The sequence below is a fragment of the Protopterus annectens genome, chromosome 3.part1 (genome assembly GCF_019279795.1).
Source record: "Protopterus annectens isolate FY-2018-M chromosome 3.part1, PAN1.0, whole genome shotgun sequence".
In the NCBI taxonomy this organism is placed as follows: Eukaryota; Metazoa; Chordata; order Ceratodontiformes; family Protopteridae; genus Protopterus; species Protopterus annectens.
In genome coordinates, this window is record NC_056732.1 from 1560455882 (window position 1) to 1560483381 (window position 27500).

General features: G+C 41.3%; 1 protein-coding gene across 1 annotated transcript in view; it reads right to left on the reverse strand.

Annotated features, from left to right (window-relative positions):
• The window catches only part of LOC122797804 (SCO-spondin-like), a 4708783-nt gene that overhangs the window by 369053 nt on the left and 4312230 nt on the right, over nt 1–27500 (reverse strand). The window contains exon 104 of the mRNA XM_044066325.1: nt 18429–18577. Coding sequence (XP_043922260.1) covers nt 18429–18577 — 149 coding nt within the window. The remainder of the gene's footprint in view (nt 1–18428; nt 18578–27500) is intronic.

Below are 27500 nucleotides of genomic sequence, written 5' to 3' on the forward strand. Positions count from 1 at the left end.
GTTGTTCTACTAGTGACTGTGTAGATAACGGTCAATGTTATAACTTGATGTTCATGACTAGATGAGCTACAACATGGAGAGTGGTGTTTGCCATATGAAACTGACCATTACATAACTGGCAAGGAATCAATGATATTGACAATGCTTCCTTTGTCACTGCAGTTGGGTGACCACTTAGTTGCCATATATCAGTAAGGAGGTGCAGGGTTGAAGTCACTGCACACACAAAAAACTGGCATTGTTTCTGTTCTTCCACAGATGAAGTACCATAGCTTCATCCTCCATTTATAACTCCTATTTTCTATTTATAATGACATGTAATATTATTGCCAATAAAACTGTATGAAAAAACAGTGCATGCTTTGAGCCACTTCAGAATATTGAAGTGTCCTCTAACTAAACTTCCACAGAGCATACATGCTTATTTAAACTTGAATGCAGATTTACAACATCCTATTCAAGCCAAAAAGAAAAACTAATTTCTACATTCTTACCTCTATTCTTATTTGGGAGTCGATCCCTCTAAAAAACAAGGTAACAAGAATCCCTTTGTGCCATTGTTTTTTTTTCTTTGACTCTTTTCTTATAGCGCCTTCGTATAGGTAAATTATTATTGACTTGCAACAGTTCTACACCTTTGTTCTTCCTGCTCCCTAGCAAAACCCATTGCTATACACAACTGTCACTTTCAAGTCCTTCCTTAAACAATACAGTATATTTATCCTCATATCATCTTTTAATGCTAAATATTAATATTAGAAGTATCAAAAATAAAATACCTGAACTCCAGGCCACAATAGCACACTACTCCCCAGACATAGTTGCTTTAACAGAAACCTGGCTAAATAAAAACATAGCTAACTCAGAAGTTCTCCCTACCAACTACAATATCATTAGACAAGACAGACCACTTCGTAAAGGGGGTGGAACTGCCTTACTCTACAAGTCCAACTTAACTGTCCATCAATTACCAAACTCCTACCCCTCCCCCAATAATTGGGACATACTTATCTCACAACTTCAACTTCACCCTAAAAGGTCATCACCATAATTGTGATCTATATTCCACCTGGTAATACACCTGCTAGCCTTGAAGACTTCTTATCCTGGTGTTCTTCCACATACTCACAAGAAACCCTTATTCTGGGGACTTCAACCTAGATTGGTTCACCTGTATATCAGAACCACCAAGTAATCTAATAAATCTCCATGGCTACCAGCAGCTAGTCCAAATTCCAACTAGGTGTGATAAAAACTCTAAAAGGGAATCCATCCTTGACTGGGTCCTAACTAGCAACCCCACATTGTACCCTCACACAGGCAGTCTCCCAGACACCTTAAGTGACCACAACATAATATACTTTATACGTAGTAGAACAAGCATATGCAAAACCATTAACTATATATCCACTAGAAACACAAAAAAATTCTCTCCTGAGGTCCTCAACACTTTACTGTGTAACTGTGACTGGACCCCCTAAAAGCCCTCCCACTTGACCAGGCTGTAGCATATTTCAACAAAACATTTCTACAACACCTAGACACTGTCGCTCCATTGCGCAAAATCAAGGTTAGAACCTCTACAAACCCATGGCTCAGTAAAGAAACCAAACAAATCCTCAAGTCCAGAGACACTGCCTGGCGTTACTATCAAAAAAAACAAAGAAACACAAACCCTAACTAAGTACCAAGAACTGCGCAACCGTGCAAAAAAATGCATTAGGCTGGACAAAAAATCCTACTACACAACATTACAAACTAAATACCAACACAACCCGCAAAAATTTTGGCAAAATGTAAAACAGCTACTAAAATCCACCCAAAAGGCTACCCCCAAACCAACCACCCCTGACACTAAAGTTCCCATTGAAACACAATTCAACTCCCACTTTGTGAACTCAATTCTATCCTTAGTATCACAGGACAGTTCCTTCCTCACTATCCCCACCAACACAAATAACTCTAATACTAGCTTTACCCTCAAAACAGTTTCCACCACTTCAATCAAAGGCATGTTCTCCAAACTAAAAACCTCGTCAACAGCAGCCAACCTACTCCCCAGCTATTTCTTGAAACTTACAGCAGATGCTATTGCTATCCCAGTCTCCACTCTCATAAACAGATCAATTGTTGAAAACTATGTGCCCAAACTCTGGAAAATATCCTATGTTACACCCATACATAAAGGCGGGACCTCCACTGAACTTAATAACTACAGACCCATTGCTTTACTCTCCCCCCTGGCCAAAATCCTAGAAAAATGCATCCATACCCAGATGCTAAACTATCTCCTAGACTGCAACATCCTGTCACCTACTCAGCATGGTTTCAGACCTGCCCATAGTACCACTACAGCTCTCCTCTGCTTCACAGACACAGTAAACCGTCTCAAAATGAAGGCCTGCAAGTGTCAACTCTTTTTGGATATGTCCAAAGCATTTGACACAGTCTCGCACCAAATCCTGCTAAACAAACTAAACCAATATCATCTATCTAATTCCACTCTTACTTGGTTCCAAAGCTACTTAACTGACAGGTACCAAGCTGTGAAATGGGAAAATTCTCTCTCTCCTCAGCTGCCCATAACTATAGGAGTCCCACAGGGTTCTATCTTAGGACCACTACTATTCACAGTCTTCACAAATGACCTCCACACCTCCACACAGCATGCATCTATAATTCAGTATGCAGATGACACTACCTTAATCTGTGCTGCACAAAACATTCCCACCCTCCTGCAAACAACTCAACTAGCATTCTCTGACATTGAAAACTACCTTACCAAAGCCCAACTTATCCTCAATCCAAAGAAAACTCAGCTTATGATTATAACCAGTTCTAACAAAAACACTAACTGTCAATTCACTATCTACTCCACAAATGCTACTCTAATTGCTCCAGTGGCACAGGCTAATTTATTGGGAATAACCATAGACTCCCACCTAAAATTTGATAGTCATCTGAACTTAACTATTAAAAAAGTACATGCCAAACTGGGGTCACTCTACCGTATCAAACCATTTCTTACCAACAACACAAGATCAGCCATTGCTCGCTCCCAACTTCTATCCACCCTACTGTATGCATCTCCCATTCTGACTAATCTCAACAAAACTGAACTAAGCAAAATGGAAGCTTGCTATAACAGAATTGCCCATTTTGCTGCAAATTGCTCATATAGAACTCATCACTGTACTGCTTTGAGACAGCTCCACTGGCTTGAACTGCCCAACCTCCTAACCTACAATCAGCTCTGCCTCTGTCATTCTATCTATTACCTCCCCAATAAGTGTCCTGCCCTCAAAACCTAGTACAACATCACTCAGCCAAAAGGCCTCTTAGATCATCAAGCAAACTACTACTAGAAGTCACCAACAGCTACAATAGCTTTGGAGATGCACTATATAGTAGTTACGTGGCTAAAAAATGGAACTCTGTCCCTACTAGCATTCAAAACACATCATCCAAAGCCTCCTTTAAAGACCTCATCAGGCAACATCTCAAGCAAAGTTGGCAGTGCCATGATTGCTCCCCAGGCTAGTGAAAGCGGATAACATATGCATACTAAATCTAGAGCAATTGATAATAGTTTTTCAATCTTACTCACAAACACTGGCTAATCTACAATGTATGTACTGTACCTGTGTACTATTTATGTATTCTACCTACATTCCAAAGTTCAGCTGTACACCACAAATCTATTACTTTTATTTTTAAAATTAATATCTTTTTTGATTGTTCTCTCCACTGTAACTGTTTGTGCCGCATACCACTGTAAAAACATGTCTCTTGTAATTTGTGTGTATACTGATTATGTCTAAATAACTAAATGTGTCTGTAATTTTTCTTTATGGAGCTTTTCTCCCCGGGCCTCTGCTGAAAAAGGGCCTTTTCAGCTCAGTCAGACACCCCCAGTTAACAAATGTAAAATAAATAAAATAAAATAAAAATATCCTAACCACCCTTCCCAAACAGATGAAATGGGTAGCAATCTGCCTTTGTCACCTTAAACAGTATACCTACCAGAGTTCTGAATTAGTACTTCTATGCAAAAAAAATGGTTTCTTCCATAGCTGCCTACCAACAATCATGCACTGAAGCCCCTCCGCAATTTTTTCTCTCCATCTTCCCTGACATTGGTCTAATTCATCCCTTTGGATCAGAGCACTGCAGGTTCGGAAACTTTAGTGTAGGTAATGAGGGGAAGTGTGCAGAAACAAAGAAATTACATTCTGATATGGTACCATCCTAACAGTTGAAGGCCTTTTTATTGTTAGGCCCTCTCCACTGTGTCCTGCCCATTTCCCAGTACATATTACATATGCACACCACTGGACTAACATCACTGGATTTCAGCAACATCTGTTAGTTACTGGCTGTAAACACTTCCCTTCCCCGGAAGAATAGGTGAGCTGGCAGAAATGATGTTCTGTACTATCCCTATCCCCCACAACTAGCTGGTCAGACTACCATTTCAACAGTTGCCTCAGCCTGCTTTGTGTTAGACAATGACCTCTGAGCTCCAACCAGTAATGCAATGCAAAGGTAATTTTTCAAATTCTACAACTGTCACTTAATTCACTGCATTATGCATTTTTCGGCTGTTAGTACCAAAATTGTGTGGAACATGAATACTCATTTACTACTTGGTTAATATAGAGACAAGCTCATATTCCTGACAAAAACAGTTCCCTAAAAATAGAGGGTGATTTTCATCTGTGAAACGTTATAACTATTACAAGTTTAATAATAATCCACACTTAGATGAGAAAATACCAAATGATAATTAACACTGAAAATATTTCTTAACAATTCCCACTCCAAAGTCAATGTGATTACATTAACCTTCTTATATAAAGGACTAAGTTAAGTATACCTTGTGATCTGGAAAAAGTGCCAGGACAGGATGGCTTTCTTTGATGTTTTTAATCAAACATTCTTACTAGAACCTGCTCTCTTTTCACTAAACTTTGTAACTTTTTTTGAAATACGTCTTCATATCTCTCAACTGTTCATGATTTTGCAAAACATCCCAGTTTTAACTCTTTTTTTTTCTTGCACTGTAACAAAAAAAGTGTTGATTTTTTTCTGATTTTCTGGTAAATCATTATTGCAGTCGATCAGTAACACCATACATTAGAGTTTCATATTTCTTATGGTTCAGAAAATGCAAGTTGATGCAAAATCTGCTCAATTAACTTTTTAAATGAATTAGAATAACATTTAAAAAACTGAGCCTGATTTTGGGTCTTTGTCAATCTCATTAATTTTGTCTTTGTTCAGAATTCTTTAGGAAATAAGTTGAGGTGCATATATGGTTTCAGTGATCTATATTTAATCCAGACGATTACGAATACTATGTTCATATATAAGCCCATTTAGAGCCAAAATTCAATACAGAATTGCCAATACATTTAATTTTCAATTACTAATTTTAATATTGATGGTGGTATTGAAAATGTGCCCACTATTTATGCCAAGATATTTTAAAAATAATTAATACACTAATTTGCACCTAACAGTCAGGGTGTAACAAACACGGAAAAATGCTTCGACATTAAGGCAATTTTATACATTGGTTTAAAAGCCCGCATTTGTGCTTGTTTCCCAGCTTTCCTATAACTAGTCTAGCCCAGATACAGGTTTGCTGTATCCAGGACTGTTTGTAAACTTCTGAGTGGTGCCAAAGTCTGCTCTTTGATTTTTCCCTTAGATCTGCTAGTTCTCTCCTCTCCTGCACTTTTACTACCTTATTAGTCTAGCACTTTACTAGACATCTTGTAGCAATTATTGTAGCACACAAAAGTGCTACCAGCACTAAACGTTCTACAAGGAAATAACTCCAGTACTTATTATTAATGCCCACCCCTCCAGGCATGTCTAAAGGTCAGTTCCCTGTGCTTTCTCCTATTAACCTGGTGAACTTGGGCATCCTGAGGCAATGTAGCAACTGTCTCATGTACGCCGACAACCCTCTCCTCTTACCTCCCAACACTCAGACTTGTGAGAGATGCACTTATAAATCCAAATTTGAAGCCACGCACTCTCCAATCTAGACTGGAATAGCTGGTCAAGAGGAGAAGATCAACTCTTGCACCACACCACATGGAACACATAGCCCTCAAGAACACACACCACCACTGCCTTCACAGAAAAACACAAACCACACACCCACCTTCACAGAGGCTCTCAATAAAAATCTACCCAAACAGCGGAGACCTCCAAGGCAGAAATGCAATCGACCACCACAACACAACACTAATCACGAGACACATAACTCTCCTAAACAGTATGCCCTCAACAAAAGCCCCTAAGGCAAAACAGCATGCCCAACACACTAGTTATAGGTGACTCAATAGTGAGGCACACTGATGTCCCACTCACTAGGCTGACTAAGGAGAAAGTAACAGTAAGCTGCCTGTCAGGTGCCAGGATCTGCCACATAACGCACGCACTCAGGTCCCTCAACAACAGGTACAAATATGACTCTGTCATTGTACATGTGGGTGTGAATGACCTGAGATGTACCTCCCTGGACTACATGAAAAGAGACATGGAGGAGCTCTCGGATTATGTAGCCCAGGTGGCTATTACCCTAGAACTCAGCAGCCTCCTACCATCACCCAGAATGATACCAAAGTACAAGCAGAAAATTACTGATTTCAACAAATGTCTAAGTTTCTGGTGTCATTCTAAGGGGATCCAGTATATGTCTGCCTGGGATGACATGATTTGCAGACCTCAATGCTTTGCCAGAGTTGGCCTGCATCTGTCGCCCCTGGGCTTACGGATACTGGCCAAGGCTCTTGCCACCCCTACAGTGCCTTTTTTAGGCAGTGTTCCAAAGACCAAATTAACACTGTAACAGCTAAAAACAAATGCAATCTGAGGATCATGCTGCTCAATGCTAGCAGTCTAAATCTCAAAATGCACTCACTCAAAGCACTCCTTAAACTGGAGAACATCAACATTTGTGCTGTAACAGAGACCTGGTTCAAGGCAGCAGAAAGCAACCCTGCACTACCAGGCTATAACTCATTCCACACCTTTTCGCCCCAGAACTTGGACCGAAGCTCCAAAGACAGTGGTGGTTGCATATTCATCAAGGATGCGAACACCTCCAGACTTGTAGCCCAACATAATGCATCAGAGATACTTCAGGTGCAGCTAACAGTGGGTAAGACAGTGATTCAGGTCGTAGCCTGCTATAGGTCCCAAACCATGTCTCAAGAATCATACTCCACATTCCTAAGCACCCTGGAGAATATTTGGGTCCAACCTAACATTCTCATACTGGGCGACTTCAACTACCCCTCCATTAACTGGGAAAACTACTCATGTACCAATACACTTGCCCAACGTTTCCTGGAATTCATTAATTCCAATTCCTTGGACCAACTCATTCTTACCCTCTCTAGAGGTAGCAACATCCTTGACCTGGTCATTACTAACATAGGCGACCGTTACTCTACACCAGTAGTCAACTCCTACATGGTTAGATCTGACTGCAAACTAATCACCTTGGAAATCCACATCCCTTCCACACCCCCACAAAGGTAACCCCCATGAAAAACGTCTCCAAAGCTAACTTTGGGCTCCTAAAAACAGAGGTGGCTAACTTCACAGCACCCATGCAAATGGAAAATAGTTGCAAGACCACCGAATTATACATCAATACACTGTACGAACACAAACAAATGCATGGATATCGCCATACCGAAAAGAACTAAGACGCTCTCTTCCAAAAAAAAAAAAAGGAAGCCAGTCTGGTGGTCCCCTGCCATAAACAAACTCTGCAACAGAAAGAGGAAACTGATGCGGAATAAGGTGAAATCCCAAGACTGGAAAAACTCCCTTATCAACCTCAACAGAAAGTTGATACACCTCATCACATCCTCTAAAGCTAGCTATGAAAACAGAATTACAGCAGCGAGTAAAGACAACCACAAGGCCTTCTATAGTTATGTAAAGAATCTCCACAGCAATACCCAGATTTGTTCTGAGCTACTGCACAATGGTACCTCCTATACCGAGTAAACAGATATTGCCAATACACTGGCTGACAGATTCAGTGCCAACTTTAACCCCTCCATAAAGGACAATATACAATACCAGTAGATTACCAAGCACCTAGTATCACTGTTGCACAGGTTAAAACAGCACTGTCCAAGGCCAAGAATACAGCTTCTATGGGACCTGACAATATCCCTGGCTGTGTTCTACACCTCACCTATGTGCCCTGTTCAATCACAGCCTCACCTCAGGCTTTGTCCCTACCGAATGGCGCACTGCTACAGTCATCCCTCTCCACAAAGGAGGAGCAACTACAGACCTTGGGAACTATCCCATTAGCCTGATGAGTCTGACATGCAAAGCTATGGAATGCATCATCATGAACCTAATAAACAAGGATATAGGGAATCTCCCAACTCTGGATCCCACACAGTTTGGTTTTGTGAAGGGTAGGTCATGCCTGCTCAACCTGGTTGACTTCTTTGAGTCAGTCACCAGAGCTGTGGATGAAGGCAAGGTGGTTCATACAGTCTACCTTGATCTGGCCAAGGTCTTTGATACCATTCCCCACTCAGGAATCATAGAAAAACTCACTAAGCTAGGCATCAACCCCTATATCACTAGGTGGGTTGCAAACTGGCTCACAGATAGAACCCACAGTGTGAAAGTAGCTGACTCCAAGTCAGACTGCCGACCCGTCATGAGTGGAGTCCCACAGGGTTCGGTCCTGGGTCCTTTCCTGTTTGGTACCTACTTCTCTGAAGTCCAGGCCAACATGAAGGGACCCTGGCTGACAAAGTTCACAGACGATTGCAAGTTGGGAGCTATTATTAACTCCCCAAGTGATGCTGACATCCTACAGAAAGGCCTCACTGAGACCAACGACTGGTGTCAGAACCATGGCCTTAAGCTCAATACCAAAAAATGTGTCATCATCCCCTTTGGAAAAAACCTGGTTCCCATGAATTACCACATCGATGGTAGTCCACTGAACACAGAAGGCATTATAAGAGATCCAGGAACACATGTTGACAGCAACCTCTCTTTTGACCACCACATTGCCACTATGATCAGAAAGTCCTTCTATGTGGCACATCTCATTACTAAGGGTTTTGCATCTAGGAAAAAAGAGGTCATTGTCTCTCTCTACTTTTCCCTCATTAGGCCAATCATCGAGTACAATGCCCCATTTTGCACTAGACACCTGCAACAACTGAAGAGGCCACAAAAGCACCTCATAAAGAGGATCCTGGGCCTTAAATACTTGTCCCACTCAGAAAACTCCAACTATTCTCTGTCACATATTGCTACCCGTTTGTTCTATTGCCATGATTGAGTTTTCTTCTAAGTGACTATAAACTCTGTTGGCATCAATTTCAGTGTATATGTCATTGGAAGGCAAGTTATTGGTCTATAGTTTTATGGATAACTTCAAGTTTGCTCTTAAGTAGGAGTATTATTTTTTCTGTTGTTAACCAGGTTGGTGTCTGTTAAGGGTGCGCACACAAATAATTCTTACGCATGGCTAAATCTTCAAGTAAAGATGTTAATACTTTTAGCTAGAAGTTAGATACTACACCCGGACCAATTAGGAGCTTTTCTTAACTTTGTTTCAATCTCTCTGGCCATTAATTCATCCCATTTCATATCTTGTACATTTGAACTTCTTATTCTTTCTTTTACTTCTTCTATCCATTTAGCATCTTTATGTTCCACGGGATCTTTTTTGGGTAGTGATTCAGTTCCTTTTGCCTTGTTTCTCAATTCTCTACAAAACGTTTTTGGGTTATCAGTAAATTGCTTATTTTTTTGTTGTTGTTGTTGTGTCTTTCGGCTTTTCCCAGTTAGGGGTCGCCACAGCGGAACTCCGGTCCGCTAATGATTGGCAGTAGATTTTTACGTGCCGAGTTGCTGGCCCTGACGCACAACCTTCAACAAAGATACGTCCATTCACGCATGTCTCCACACAGAAGACGCTCTAGCTGAGAATCGAACAGGACAACGTCTTACTGTGTGTGTTTTGTACTTTTCCTTTATATCTATCTGCATATGTTAAGTTTTTCTGCCTGTGCTGATATTTTTAGTTTATTATTTGCTATAGTGCATAACAGATCCTGATCTGGTCTGATATCGCTCATTGCTTTTATCACGTCTATCTTTGAGTATTTTTGTTGATCTCTTCCTTTCTCTATACTTTTCTAACAGTGACAACTCTTGTCTTAATTGCTTTGTAGTTTTCTCAGTTTGATACTTCCATGATGGCATTCGATTTCTCCCCTTCCTTTTCCTTACTACCCTGTGTTTTTGAGGTAAGACTTTATCTGTTATTAATTTAGCTGCACAGTAATATATCCTATTTACTTCTGTTATAGTGCATGAATCTCTATGAACAGTCCTAATTACTGTGCTCATTTGTTTTATCAAACTTCTAACTTTTTGGGTTTTATTGACTTTCTGTAGTCTATTTCTTTCATTGATCTTAATATGTCTGCCTATCTATTAAATCAAGCAACTCATCTCTTAGACCATTTTCTTCTAAACTGAGGGCATATTCTTTGTTCTCTTTCCTGTGAGCATTCTATAGAAAGTTCCACAGCATCTTCCTGTGCCATATTCTCTTCGGTTTCATCATGTGCCATCCATTGCCCTTTCATATGGGACCTCACTGGTTTATCACTCTACAACATTGACTGTGTCAGAGTTGCCACTTGTATTGCTTTCCTATGGAAGGCTCCAAAGTATCTTCATATGGCACCTGATCAGATATTTCCTGCTTCACTGGTATCTCCTTAATTTGGGGGTCCATTGCTCTATCCTGATCTGATGTTGTCAAAGTTAGATTTTCTATACTAAATCCTTCCCTTCACAGGTAATCCATAACCTATTTCTATAACTTCTCCATTACGAATCCTCTTTTCTACTTTTCCTCTTTGTTTTCTTATTTTTAGTATTGAAAATGTTTCCATGTCCAGATACCTTTGCCTGTGTTTCTCTTCAAATATATTTGGTGTTGCTCTTTTTGTATTGATTAGTTTTGCTTTCTCCTTTGCATAAATATTGCACCATATTAAATATCTTTCCCATGTCCATATTTCTTCTTCAGATGTCTCCTCCTCCTCCTGTTTCTCCTTCCTCGAGAGACTCATTCCATCTTGCAGTGATATAACCTGTCTTAGACTTTCTCCACTATCTTCTTCACTGACTATGACTTTATCTTCACCATTGGACCAAATTTAGGTGATCTGATTACCCCAATTAGGTGATTCATATTTCTGACTCCTGGTGTTAGTATAGGGAACAGATAGCATTTATTTTTGTGCTGATTATTAACTACCAATGGACCTTACTAACCTGCTACAGGGTTTATCCTCTGATAGGGATGATTTGGCCATTTTTGGCCTTGACAATACAGTTAATCAAAATGGGCCAGATGATATGGTCCTAGAAAATACATGCAAAGCACAGTTTCTCAAACTAAATACGAGTATTAGGTCCTTTAGGACCAATGTATGGCATTCCAAGCTTTTTAAGGCATATTTAACTAAGGGCATATCACCATGGGGGTTGACGGGTAGTATACAGCCATTGGTTCCAAATATACCACCCTTACAGAACAATGGGATGTGGCTTAACAAAGAGCCTCCATGAACTTTGTGGAAATCTTAGCCTCTCATTAGGAGAGAACAATTGACAAAGATATATTAGAAATCACACAAATGTGTGCGGACATCCAGAAATTTGAGTGGCAGGAGTCCTATAACACCTGTCTTAGGAAACTTAGTCAGGATCTGCTAACCTTGGAGCAGCAATTAAAAGACAGAAAACTGAAAAAGTTTCATAAGGATCTAACTGACTATGAGGGTGGGCATCCTTTTTCCAGTAATAGGTACGTGAGGTTCGAGCAAACACACAGAAAGGTGGTCAAAAGGAAAAGACCCAGTTCCATTCTTAAAAAGCCTTCCTCATTTAGTTAAGATACTTCTGGTGAGGAATCCTCGTCAGGTTTAGAGCCTGATGTACAGAATGCTCCAGACTCTCCAGCCTCTAAATGAAGCAACACATCGATCCCTTTAGGGGTAGGCAAAGGAGGGGGGGCAGGAAACATCACAAACGTGGACAACATGGAAGGATTGTTGAAATTGATGGTAGTGAAATAGAACATAATAATGTACTGAACATTTCATTCACTCCTTTGCAACTCACCCAAGATAAAATTTTGAATAAAGGTCTTAATTTTATACCTGGCTTTTATGTATCTGAAGATTCATTTGCACAAGATATTGCTTCATTTTGTAGACTTCTTAACCTGAGACTGTTTTTTAAAACAGCACCCAATCCTGAATTGCAGGATGGATTCAGATACCACAAATCTAATTTCATGCCACCAATGCATCACAATGTGTTAATGTTTCAGAATTGCATTCTTAAAGATCTGCATTTCAACTTTAGGGAGTTCCATGCCAAATCAACCAACCTCTCAAAGATTGAAATGGATCCTATCCATGAACTTGAAACTAACCATGATTTGGCAATATTGTCTGCTGATAAGGGTGGGGCAGTGGTAGTACAGGACTGGACCCAATACAACACAGAAGCTATGGGACACTTAGTTGATAGTCGTTACTATACTCGTATGATATTGGACCCAACTCCTGGTTTCAAAAAACAAATCGACCAGTTTTTGGCATCTGCCAAGAATGAAGGAATTATCACGGACAACACATTACATCACCTCACGGTGCCCGACACTTCTAGCCCATATACATATATATATATATATATATATATATATATATATATATATATAGGTTCATAGGTTCATAGGTTCATACTAGGCTATCTGCCCTAGGGCATTTATAAGCCTAGCCAGAATGTGTTTGGCTTTCGCCACCCATTTTAAATTTATTTTGCTATGCCCTTTTTCGAGGTTAGTATACTGTGCCTCTATCTAACAGTGACACAGAAGTGATACCCGGGGTAAACCTACGATCTCCCATCCACTCATCAAGATTCCTCTTGAAGAGAGTCAATGAGGGACTCTGCCTAACCTGGACTGGGATTTTATTCCAGAGTGAAGGGAGCCTCTGGGTTATGAATCTGTCCCTCCAGCATGTCCTATTTATTTCAGTGCTGAGGTTCAAGTCTCTCGAGCGTAGCTCGATGGGATTTGGATTTTCTGAGGTGCAGCATGTCCATTAATTCCGGGTTGGACATGGCTTTATACGTCAGGCACAGATCTCCTCTGAACAGGCGGTATGCCACTGAGTAGAGCTGGAGTTTCTTTAACCGGGCAGCATATGGCATCTGTTTGAGCCCTTTGATCCTCTTGGTGAGGTACTTTTGGGGTCTTTCCAGTTGCTGCAGGTGTCTGGTAAGGTACATCCCAAAAGGGCATTGTACTCAATTATGGGCCTGATGAGGGATGAGTAAAGAGGCACGATGACCTCCCTGATCTAGATGTGAATCCCTTCATGATTAGGTGGGCTATATAAAATGTTTTTCTAACCACTTTGGCCACGTGGTTGTCAAATGAGAGATTGCTATCAACTTGGGTCCCCAGGTCCCTAATTACTTCTTCTGTACTTAATGGATTTCCACCTATGTGGTAATTTGTGGGCACTTTGTTTTTGCCAAAGGGGATGACTATACACATTTTGGCATTTAGCTTGAGGCCATGGCTCTGGCACCAGTTGTCTGTTTCTATGAGGCCCTTTTGGAGGATGCTTGTGTCGGCTGGAGAGTCGATTATGGCACCCAGTTTGCAGTCATCTGCAAACTTGGTCAGCCACAGTCCTTCCGTGTTGGCCTGTACCTCCGAGAAATATATACCGAACAAGAGAGGTCCCAGGACTGAGCCTTGTGGGACACCACTTGTAACTGGTTTGGAGTCTGACATGGCTCCAGCAATTCTAACCATGTGGGTTCTGTCCTTGAGCCAGTTTGCAATCCATCTAGTGACATAGGGGTTTATATTTAAGCTGGTGAGCTTATCTATAATGCCCGAGTGGGGTATTGTATCGAAGGCTTTTGCGAGGTCCAGGTAGGCTGTGTGGACCACCTTCCCTCGTCAATGGCCTTGGTGACTGTTTCAAAGAAATCAACCAGGTTTAAGAGGCAGGATCTGCCCTTAACAAAGCCGAACTGGGTAGGATCCAGTGTTTGTAGGTCCCCAATATCTTTATTTATGAGGTCCATGATGATCCTTTCCATAGCTTTGCAGACCAAGCTAGTCAGGCTTATGGGGCGATAGTTTCCAGGATCCGTTGAGGCACCACCTTTATGGAGAGGGACCACTGTTGCTGTACGCCACTCTTTGGGCACATATCCTGTAGTAAGGCTGAGATTGAACAGTAGTTTTATGTTTGGGTTTAGCTCTTCTTTGAGTTCATGTAGGGCGAGCCGGGACACCATCTGGTCCCATTGATGCTGTGTTTTTGCTTTGGAGAGGCGGCTCTTACCTGAGCATCTGAGATGTCAGGGGCAGCACTCTGCTGGGATAGTGATTTGCCCTTTTGGTGGGCAGGTCTGTGGGTTTGCGCTGGACCTGTCAGCTAGGGTGTTGGGAATGTCTGTGGGTTCAGTATAATTTTTGTCATTTTGGACTAATTCTGAGCATATCTGGGAATTACCACCCAGGTTCCTAACATAACTAAAGAAAGCCTTGTGACTATCCTTAGTGTCCTGTGCAATTTTTCTCTCGAAGCTGGCCTTAGACAATTTTATGTGTGCCCGTAGTTTTTTGCTAATACTGATCAGTGATGCCTTCCCTTTTTGGGATTTTGCTTTATCATTTAGTAGCTTCCTCCTTCTATTGTATAGTTTGTTTATGGCTGGGGTCCACCAGACAGGACGTCTACCTTTGGAGGATTGGGTCTTGGTTTTATTTGGGATCGCATGATCCATGCATTCCTGAAGGTGTTCATAGAATGCGTTTATAAAGGATTCTGCGGTCTGGGCTGTATTTTCCACAGGCCCGGGGGCTTTGAAGGATTCCACCTCAGTTTTGAGGAGTGCAAAATTTGCTTTAGAGAAGTTTTTCACTGTGGTTTTCTGGGCAGGGGGTGGGGTCGGGATGTGAATATCCAGTGAGATTAGTTTATGGTCTGATCTTACCAGTGAGGGATACACTTCTGGTCTGGAGCATAGAGTCCCCATGTTGGTGATGATCAGGTCCAGTATGTTTTCCCCTCTTGTGGGAGTGGTAACAAGTTGTTCCATAGCATTTGAGTTTATAAATTCTAGGAACCTTTGGGCTAGGGTGTTGGAGCTAGAGTAATGCTCCCAGTCTATGTTTGGGTAGTTGAAGTCGCCCAATATAATGGTGTTTGGTGAGACCTTCATATTTTCCAGTGTTCTCAGGAAGGCCGAGTGGGGTTCCTGGGTTTGGGAGGGTGGTCTGTAGCAGGCTATAAACTGGAAGGCAGTTTTACCCACTGTTAGTTGCACATGGATAGTCTCTGATGCTTCGTGCTTTGCCACCAACCTGTATATATATACTTTCTACCCAAAATACACAAGAATCTGGAAAATCCACCTGGTAGACCTATACTTTCAGGTAGGGGTTCCCTCACGGAACCATTATCCCAGTTTCTGACACAGTATCTCAAACCACTTCGAAATGGGTTAGGGCCCACATTCAAGACACCACGGAATTCCTTAAAGTTATTTCAGAGATGCAACTTGAGCATGGGTGGTTGCTTTGCACCCTTGATGTTTCTGCATTGTACACCAACATTCCTCACTGGGCGGGGCTGGAAGCATTAGAATACTGGTTATATAAGTCAGAGTTGTACCATCCGGGTTTCATCACCTTTTTACTTTGCTTAGCCAAACATGTTCTTACCAAGAACGTGTTCTATTACCAGAACAAATGCTATTTACAAATACAAGATACTGCCATGGGGGCCTCGTTTGCCCCCATATATGCTGACTTATTCATGGCCCATATTGAGGAACAGCTCATCTATGACAACTCAAATAATATCTATTTAGATGACACTGCTATTTGGAGAAGATACTTGAATAACTGCTGGTTAGTATGGAGATCGGACTCTGACTACCTTACGGAGTTTGTCGGATACTTAAATGACAACAAATGGAGTATACACTTCACTGTTACCTTTGACATTAATAAGATTACTTTTCTAGATATCTTAGTTATTAGGAACAATGATCATACCCTAACATCGGAAGTGTATCACAGGTACCCCCAATACAACTTCCTTCTCCATGCTACCAGCGTTCATCCTCCACATATATGCAGCAACATCCCAAAATCACAATTTTTACATATGAAAAACATATGTTCAAGTGATGCTACTTATCAGGTATACCAAGACCACCTTACCACCATATTCAGGAACAGAGGATACAAAATGGGGAATATCGTTCAGGTCAGATATTGGGTGGCTATTCGTATCAGGCAGGATCTCTTAACATATAGGGAAAAGACTAAGAACTAAGATTCAACCATCCGTCTGGTCACGACGTAAGGTAGAAACACTGATGTCCTAATCAATAGTGTCCATAGACATTGCAGCATACTTTTGGCAGATAACAAAATATGCGAGTTTCTGGATGACAGATGTCAATTTTCTTTCAGGAGAGGCAAGAATTTGGGCTCATTCTTAAATCATTATAAACATAGTTGGAGAAGTAAAGGTGATGTTATACAAACAACTCTTGTGGGGGACCAACTCAAGGGATGTTTTCCCTACCACCATTGCACTCACTGCAAAAGGGTGATGAAGGCATGCCAGTTCAGCAGCAAGAATACTGGGCAAGTATTTGATATTTTCTTTTTTGCTAACTGTCAAACTGACGGGGTGATATATTTGGCTACCTGTAGCTGCACTGCATTTTATGTGGGACAAACGTCAAGGCCCTTAAAATTCAGAATCTCTGAACATTTAAGTGGTATCAGACACGAGAAGCTCATAAATGCTTTATACAAACATACTGGGATACATAACAATGCATCCTTCACTTTTACTGTGATTGATAGAATCATTGGACAGAGAACAAATAAATCAGGTTGGCATCAGATATTAAATAATAAAGAGAAGAAATAGCTCATCAAACTGGGGGCACTGTTTTCACCAGGGCTTAATGAATACCTTTAATTGGTATGGTTAACTGAATAATTAATTCGCTACGTTGGCGCTTCATTTAGTGTTTAGCTATAAAAAGGAGAACAAGTGAATATGTTTTTACTGCACTGAAGAAGGCTTTGTACTTTACAGCCGAAAATGGTCTGTTCGGTCTCCTTTTCATGCCTTTGAGTTAATAAATATTTATGCTACAGTCTGCTGGCTCTCTTTTTTCAATGCTGCTTTTTTGTATCAATTAATTGGGCTTTCTCCTCTGCATAAATATTGCACCATATCAGAACTCTTTCTTTCCCATGTCCATATTTCCTTTTTATAGCTTTCAAAATTCTCTAGATTTTGTTCTTTATAATTTCACACTTCCTCAGTTACTTCTTTTTCCAAATGGCCGAAGGTTTCTTGGTCTATATAATATTTTTCATAAATCTGAGGTATTAATGGACGCAAGTTTTTATTTAAGACTTCTAACAGTTTTTCTTCTGCAATTATTTTTCTTTCCTATAATTTCTCTCAATCTTTTTGTATATCTTCTGTCTGTATATTCTCAGCTTCTTGCATAATAGTAACAATATGTAATTTCTTTCTTATCCTCAATAGTCCACATTATCGTCTTTATGGCTCTTTTTTTTGGCCTCTTAATTTTTGTGATGTCTGTGGACTACTACTTCCTTCTACAACAGGAGGGGCATCTTCCTCCTGGGCGTGGCCTAGCCCCATTGTAGGAATGTTTTCATGTCTTGAGGATTCTACGCTGTCATTTTTTCCATTCCTGGCACCAGTGTGCCTACCAGGATTGGGCACTTTTTTATCCTGGGTCTTGTGCACTCTATAAAATATAGTCTATATATCAGTGTCGTCTTGGTGAGATTTTGTGAAAAACAAGGTCCACCTCTCGAATGTATTCACCAAGACTTGAGGATGAACCCAGTTCCAGCAACAATATTCTCTTTTGCTTGTTGATTTATCATCTCTCCATTTGGACTCCTATCTTTGCAGTGTAGATGTGCTGCTGGAAAGATGCATATTTATTTTTGAAGTATCACTGTGAAGGACCCTAATCTATATATGCAACATGTTCATGCAGTCAGTGGCAGGGAGTTAAAATGTTGTTGCAATAGGCCCTACATATGACTTGGGAGCAAATCTTTGTGCCTTGACACATGTAAACTACTGATTAATGCTTGCTATGTACTACTTATGTGTGCCTGCCTCTTTGGGCTTCCTCTTCTGCAAAAGGGACATGACTCAGTGGGATATGCTCAATCATCAAATGCCATAAATAAATGCATGTAAAAAGAATATGCTTACCAGCTGTTACACTGATAGAGAATGACCTCCCCTGGTACATATTCCTTTTCTCTCTCCTCTATGGTAACATTCTGCAGCCAAGGAATGGAATGCTTAGCCAGTGAGCAAGGGCAATCCTCTAGAAAGATGCATCTGTCTTTATACAGTACCTAAAATAAAAGAACAAACATGAATATCTGAAAATGTGCCACATTTCAGAAGTACCAGAAGCTAAAAGTGCTCCAATGTATCAAACAATCGGTACCTAGTTGAACCATATAGTCATTATATTTTTATATAAATTAACATACAGTTTTTAGGATCAGTTTGCTATTACCAGTACTATCACATCACTTGCATGTCTGTACTTTGCATTTTATGGAGATTTCTTATTTTTTTGCACAAGAAATGAAGTGAAAATAAACTACAACTGTATGTGTGTGTGTGCGTGTGTGTGTGTGTGTGTGTGTGTGTGTGTGTGTGTGTGTGTGTGTGTGTGTGTGTGTATACATATATACATATACATATACTGACTTGACTTTAACAATTGACTTTAACAATTGACTAAGCTTCTGGTGTCATTCTAAGGGAATCCAGTATCTGTCTGCCTGGGATGACATGATCGACAGACCACGCTGCTTTGCCAGAGATGGCCTGCACCTGTCACCCTTGGGATTCTGGATATTGGTAAAGGCTCTTGCCACCCCATATAGTGCCTTTTTTAGGCAAGGTTCAAATGACAAACTCACCACCGTAACAGGTACAAGCAAGCAAAATGTGAGGGTAATGCTACTCAATGCTAGAAGTCTAAACCTCAAAATGCACTCACCCGAGGCACTCCTTTAAATGAAGAACATTGACATCTGTGCAGCGACAAAGACCTGGTTCAAAGCTCCAGAGAGCACCCCTGCATTACCAGGCTATAATTCATACCACACCTTTCGGCCACCAAACCCGGACCGAAACACTAAAGGTGGAGGCGTGTCCATATTCATTAAGGATATCCACACTACCAAGCTAGTTGCTCAGCATAATGCATCCGAGATTATCCAAGTTCAACTAACTCTGGGAAAAACTGCAATCCAGATTGTAGCTTGCTACAGACCCCCCCACCATGCCCCAGGATTCCCACTCCTCTTTTCTTGATACACTGGAAAATATTAAGGTACAACCCAACACTCTAATAATGGGTTATTTCAACTACCCTACCATTAACTGGGAAAAGTACTCATGTACCAACTCTTTTGCTCAACGTTTTCTGGAAATCATCAATTCCAACGCCTTGGATCAACTTATCCACACCCCCACCAGGGGCAGCAATATCCTAGACCTGGTCATCACCAACATGGGTGGCCGGTGTTCCACACCAGAGGTCAGCTCCTCGTTGGTCAGATCCGACCACAAGCTAATCACCCTAGACATCCACATCCCGCTCCCACCCCATTAGGGAAACAACCATAAAAAATTTCTCCAAAGCCAACTTCACACTTCTTAAGACAGAAGTGGCAAACTTCACGACACCCATGCAGATGGACAACAGAGGTACAACTGCTGAATCCTACACAAATGCACTTCATAAGCACTTACACGACTGCATGGATCATGCTATCCCTAACAGAACTAAGATGCTATCCTCCAAAAAAAGGAAGCCAATCTGGTGGTCTTCTGCCATAAACAAACTCTACAACAGAAGAAAGAAACTGTTGCAAAAAAGAGTAAAATCCGATGATTGGAGGAACTCCCTGGTCAGCCTCAGTAAGAAGCTGAGATCCCTCATAAAATCCTCCAAAGCTAGTTATGAAAACAAAATTGCCACTGATTCTAAGGACAACCACAAAGCATTCTATAGCTATGTCAAGAATCTCAATGGCAACACTCAGATCTGCTCTGAGTTATAGCACAATGACACTAAATATACAGAACCAACTGATAGTGCCAGCATCCTGGCAGATAGGTTCAGTGCTAACTTTACCCCCCTCTCACCCACTAAAGGGCCCACCTTTATACCAGAAGAATGCAAAGTTCCTGTAATCACGGCTGCACAGGTAATTGGTTGCATGGGTGTGTTGGTTGGGAGGGTGGCCTAACGGTTAAGGTGTTTGCCTTACAAACACAAGGTACAGGGTTTGAATCTCACAGGGGATAATTGGCTAGGCTTAAAAATGGCTCGCAAGAGCAGTTAGCCTAGTACTAATCTATGAATCTATGAATCTATGAATCTAAAAACCTCACTCTCCAAAGCCAATAACACAGCATCCATGAAACCTGACAACATCCCAGGCTGCCTTCTACATGAACTACAGAATGAACTGGCACCCCACCTAAGTACCATGTTTAATCTTAGCCTCACCTCAGGCTTTATGCCCATTGAATGGTGCACCACGACAGTTATCCCACTCCACAAAGGGGGAGGGCCACAACAGACCCCGGGAACTACCGCCCCATTAGCCTGACGAGCCTGGTCCGCAAGGCCATGGAACGTATCATCATGGAACTCATAAACAAAGACATTGGAGATCTCCAAACTCTGGACCCCACACAGTTTGGGTTTGTAAGAGGCAGATCATGTCTCCTAAACCTGATATACTCCTTTGAAGTAGTCACCAAAGCCATAGATGAGGGTAAGGTGGTTCACACAGCCTATCTAGATCTCGCCAAGGCATTCAACACCATCCCCCACTCTGGAATTATAGATAAACTCACTAAACTACGTATAAATCCCAATGTCACAAGATGGGTTGCCAACTGGCTTACTGACAGAACCCACACTGTGAAAGTAGCAGCCTCCAAATCAAACTTCAGACCAGTGACATGTGGAGTACCACAGGGTTCAGTCCTGGGTCCTCTCCTGTTTGGTATCTACTTCTCTGAAGTACAGGCTAACACAGAAGGTCTTTGGCTAACTAAATTCGCAGATGACTGCAAACTAGGAGCCATAATCGAAACTCCTAACGATGTGGACATCCTACAAAAGGGCCTCACTGAGACAGATGCCTGGTGTCAAAGACATGGTCTCAAGCTCAATGCCAAAAAGTGCATTGTCACCCCCTTTGGTAAAAACTCTGTACCCATGAACTACCACATAGGCGGTAGTCTACTTAACACCGAAAGTGTGATAAGAGACCTTGGGACACAGGTGGACAGTAGTCTCTCCTTTGATAATCACATCGCCACAGTGGTCAGGAAATCCTTCTACGTGGCACACCTCATCACAAAAGGTTTCTCATCCAGGAAAAAAGAGGTCATTGTCCCCCTCTACTCATCACTCATTAGACCCATTATAGAGTACAACGTCCCTTTTGGTATGTACCTCACAAGACATCTACAACAACTGTAAAGGCCGCAAAAATACCTCACAAAGAAGATTACTGGCCTCAAACAGATGCCTTACGCAGACCGTCTCAAAAAACTCCAACTTTACTCCGTCGCATATCGCCTACTCAGAGGTGATCTCTGCCTAACATACAAAGCTATGTCAAACCCAGTGCTGTTGGACATGCTCCACTTAAAGAAATCCCAATCCCTCCAAGCTACACGCTCTAGGGACCTAAACCTTGTCACCACAATAAACAGAACATGCTGGAGGGATAGATTCCTGTCCCAGAGACTTCCCATACTCTGGAACAGACTACCTATCTATGTCAAACAGAGCTCCTCATTAGCACTCTTCAAGAAAAATCTTGATGATTGGATGGGTAATAGGAAATTCACCCTGGGGATCACTTCTGTGGTTCTGCTTGACAGGGGCACAGGGAAATAATTTTCTTGGGTGACGAAAGCCAGGGTACCTTTTTGGCTAGGCTTGTACAGGCCCTAGAGCCAATGGCCTAATACCTACCTATGAACCTATGTAGATATATATATATATATATATATATATATATATATAGATATGGATTCACTTCATAACACTGAAAGCTCAAAACACTGAAAATGAGAAAACTTCCTAACATAGAAGACCAAAACACTGAAAACTCAAAACACCGAAAACACACACACACAGACACACACACACACATATATATATATATATATATATATATATATATATACTGAGTTTAAACAACATAAATCATAGCACTTAGTGTAGTGATATGCAGTCTTGGAGTTGATATATATAAGTAGCAGGGGCTGTGCAGGGGGCCTTGCCTCCCTGCTTACACTTGGTGGAAAGTGCTACGATTTATGTTGTTTAAACTCAGTATATGTATGATATGTGTTTTCAGTGTTTTGAGTTTTCAAGATTTTGAAGTTTCAGTGTTTTGAGTTTCAGTGTTTTGAGCTTTCAGTGTTATGAAGTGAATCTATATATATACACACACACACACACACACACACACACACACACACACACACACACACACATATATATGTATGGATCTAGTGGTAACAGTCAATTTGGTGTTATACTGATATGCTTAACATCAACACAATAATGTTAAATTGCAAAATGTCAGCACTGTCTGCACATGCTCCTTGGTTACTCCTAAAAAAAACACATTAATAAAACCAGTGCTTCCCTCCTGCTCCTCCTACGCCACCTGCTAAATCCATACTCAATATAATTACATATATTAACTCCAAGATCGCATAATCCTGTATGTATTGTCCTTCCCCAAGCATTATCCTTTATGGCGCAACTGTCGACTACCTGCACCATATACCAAAGTGGATAGACAATGCAGAAGTGAAGCTTCCTAGCAATAATCGACCAAACTCATAGATTATATATACACATATATATATATATATATATATATATATATATATATATATATATATATACACACGACATGCACCAGTACGGTGGACCCACAAGTGGTTGTGGCATTGACTGCCCATACTGGCTGGGAAAAATGTTTTTTTTGGTATTCTTCTTTAAAAATGCCCTTCGTGTCCGGTCGCATAGACCACCTGCTGTGTCTGTGTGACTGATTGTTTACGTCCTCCTCATCCGCTTTTGTGGAATTTCAATTCCTGAAGGCATATGGACTGCAGACAATGACTGGACAAGTGAGAGGTAGGTGTGTGTGTGTGTGTGTGTGTGTGTGTGTGTGTGTGTGTGTGTGTGTGTAAGAAGTAGGTAGGTAGGGGTGTGTGCGAGTGTCAGAAGTAGGTAGGCAGGGGTGTGTTTCTGTGTATGTAAGAAGCAGTGATTTGAAGTGACATAAGATTTATTTACTCTGATAGGAGCGAGTCAGAATTTGTGGGCTGACAGACGTTCCCAAGATTTAATTTTCACCAGGAGCAATGGATTTACAGGTTTCCAAGCAGGCAGTTTGCAGAAATTATCAAGTAGGCATAAAACTGCAGCAGCATTTTGATGGATTTCTTTATGCTTTACTTTGTGTGAGGTTCAAATTGATTTACTTTTTATGCGTGTAGCAGCAGGTTCCTGAGAAGGCATAAGTGTAGCAGCATTTTAATAGCTGCCTTTACTTTGCATGTTTGCAGCAGGGATAGATTTCTGGACCCGAGGAGGCAGTTTGCAGAGGTTCTGAGACAATGCGTGTCAGTTTGCAGAGGTTCCAGCAGAGTGTATGCCAGTTTTGCAGAGGGTCCAATCATGTGTATTTGTGTGTGTGTGTGTGTGTGTGTGTGTGTGTGTGTGTGTGTGTGTGTGTGTGTGTGTAAGAGGGAGCTGGGAGGGTCATACATCTCAATTGTCCAAATTTTCACAGAATGTCCAGATTTTTGCCTCATATTTTGGTCTGTTTCTCATAAAATTGTGTTTTTCTGTCAAATCATTGAGGACTGAAATCAGAAAATAGAGGCATACATTTGAGCTTTAGACTTCATATCCTTCACAAAATTCATACTAATGCACAACTTGCTGTTTTCTATCAACCTTTTAAGTTTGTAAGAGCAACAGTTAAAATGTGCTCCTATTTTTAGGCCCCCCCCCATTATTTGTGGTTTTGTCCAAATTTCTTGCTCTAAAAGGTTGAGAAGTACTGGGGAGTGTAAGAGGAAGGTATGGGGTGTATGTGAATTATGCCTCTCAACTGTACCGATTTTCACGGAATGTCCACATTTTTGCCTTATATTTTTAGTCTGTTCCTCATAAAAATTGTCTTTTTTTGACAAATCACTGGGATCTAAGGATTAAAGTTACTAAATAATGACATGCATTTGAGTTTCAGACTTCATATCCTTCAGAAAATGACTTCTAACACAGATCCTGTTATTCTAGCAACTTTCTAAGTTTAAAAAAGCAATATTTAAAACATGTCCCTAGTTTTTGGGCCTTTGCCTCCCCCATTATGACAGACTTTGTCCACATTTCTTCTGTTAAACGGTTGACAGATGTGTATGTGCATGTGTAAGAGGGAGGTAAGGGTGTGTGTGTGTGTGTGTGTGTGTGTGTGTAAGAGGTAGCATACCTCTCAACTGTTGATGTTTATGCAGAATGTCCGGATTTTTCTTCCATATTTTTGTCTGTTCCTCATAAAAAGGACTGAAGTTGCTAAATGACAGACATTTGAGTTTTAGACTTCATATCCTTTAGAAAAATGCAAACTAACACAAATCCTATTATTATAGCGATTTTATAAGTTCATAAGAAAAATGTATAACCAGTCCCTATTTATTTTAGGCTATGTTCAGATTTCTTGCACTAAGAGAGGTATGTGTGTGTGAGACAGAGAGTGAAATGCTGTAGTTAGGGTTTACAGGTGGTTAGTAATTGCTTAGGCTCAAGTCCCGTACCTTAGCTACAGGAAACAGGATCCTGAATCCTCTACCTAACTACCAAGCTGCATTTTCAAGGAACCGAGTTTCATATGCATTTTTCAAGGAATTTAGTTTCAAGTGCATTTTCAAGGAATGGTGAGCTTCAAGGGAAGATACGTTTACTGCTGATCATGCTAAGTCTGTTTACAATGTGCAACTGTTTTGATTAGCAAATGGTACCACTATTGTGGTACAGAATTTTAAAGCAGTGTTAGTAGCACAACAGGTAGCATATAAATATAGATGATGATATAGAAGGCTGTGGGTTTTACTGCCACAGCATGTAGGTGGATTGGTGATACTGTGTTGTATTTTAAGGGGGTGGAGTGTTGCAGTCCTGAGTATGTCCTCTTTTGGATGAGATGCCCAGTAACTATGAACCTGTTTTTCAGTTTGCCATCTATTGCCTATTGCAATATTACCAGCTTAACATAACTTCTATAGTTATGTAATGAATCTCCACGGCAATACCCAGATTTGCTCTAAGTTACTGTACAATGGTACCTACTATACCAAACCAACAGATATTGCCAATATACTGGCCAACAGATTCCGTGCCAACTTTACCCCCCCCCCCCCAAGGACCAATAACAATACCAGTCGATTGCCAGGCTTCTATGGGACCTGACAATATCCCTTGCTGTGTTCTACATGAACTACAGAGTGAACTGGCACCTCACTTGTGTGCCCTGTTTAATCACAGACTCACCTAAGGCTTTGTCCCTACTGAATGGCGCACTGCTACAGTCATCCCTCTCCACAAAGGAGGAGTGACTACAGACCCTGGGAACTATAGCCCCATTAGCCTGACAAGCTTAATATCAAAGCTATGGAATGCATATTCATTGACATATTAAACAAGGATATAGGGAATCTACATACTCTGGATCCCACACAGTTTGGTTTTGTGAAGGGTAGATCATAGGTTCATAGATTAGCACTAAGCTAACTGCCCTTGCGAGCCATTTCAAGCCTAGCCAATTATCCCTTGTGAGACTCAAACCCTGCACCTTCTGTTTGTAAGGCAAACACCTTTACCATTAGGCACCCTCCCAATGCGCTGCTCAACTTGGTCGACTTCTTTGAATCAGTCACCAGAGCCGTGGATGAAGGCAAGATGGTTCATACAGCCTACCTTTATCTGGCCAAGGCCTTTGATACCATTCCCCACACAGGAATCATAGAAAAACTAACTAAGCTAGGCATTAACCCCTATATCACTAGCTGGGTTGCAAACTGGCTCACAGATAGAACCCACAGTGTGAAAGTAGCTGATTCCAAGTCAGACTGCCAACCAGTCACAAGTGGAGTGCCACAGAGTTCGTCCTGATTCCTCTCCTGTTATCTACTTCTCTGAAGTCCTGGTCAACATGAAGGGACTCTGTCTGACAAAGTTTGCAGACGATTGCAGGTTGGGAGCTATTATTAACTCCCCAAGTGATGTTGACATCCTACAGAAAGGCTTCACTGGTGTCAGAACCATGGCCTTAAGCTCAATGCCAAAAAAATGTGTCGTCATCCACTTTGGGAAAAACCCGGGTCCCATGAATTACCACATCGATGGTAGTCCACTGAACACAGAAGGCATTATAAGAGATCTGGGAACACAGGTTGACAGGAACCTCTCTTTTGACCAACACATTACCACTGTGGTCAGAAAGTCCTTCTATGTGGCACATGTCATTAGTAAGGGTTTTGCATCCAGGAAGAAAGAGGTAATTGTCTCCCTCTACTCTTCCCTCATTAGGTCAATCATCGAGTACAATGCCCCATTTGGCATGTACCTCACTAGATACCTACAACAACTGGAGAGGCTGCAAAAATACCTCACAAAGAGGTTCCTAGGCCTTAAACACTTGTCCTACATAGGCAGACTCAAAAAACTCCAACTACTCTCTGTTTCATATCGCCTACTTGGAGGCGATCTCTGCTTGACTTACAAAGCCATGCCTAACCCAGCTCTGTTAAAAATGCTACATCTAAAGAAATCCCAATCCCTCTGCACCACATGCTCCACAGATCTCAACCTCATTACCAAAATCAACAGCATGTGCTGGAGGGACAGGTTCATAACCCAGAGACTGCCCATGCTATGGCATAGACTTTCCATACATGTCAAACAGAGCACCTCACTGGCTCTCTTCAAGAGAAATCTTGATGAGTGGATGGGAAATAGAAAATTCGCCCTGGGGATCACTCCAGTGGCTGTACTCAACAGAGGCACTAGGAACTAAGGTCGGGTGGCACAATGTCAGGTTAATCCTATGGGCTAGGCTTGTAAAGGCTCCTGGGCCATTAGCCTAGTACACACCTATGAACCTATATAACATAGGCAATTTATTCTTCAAGGGCAGCAGACAC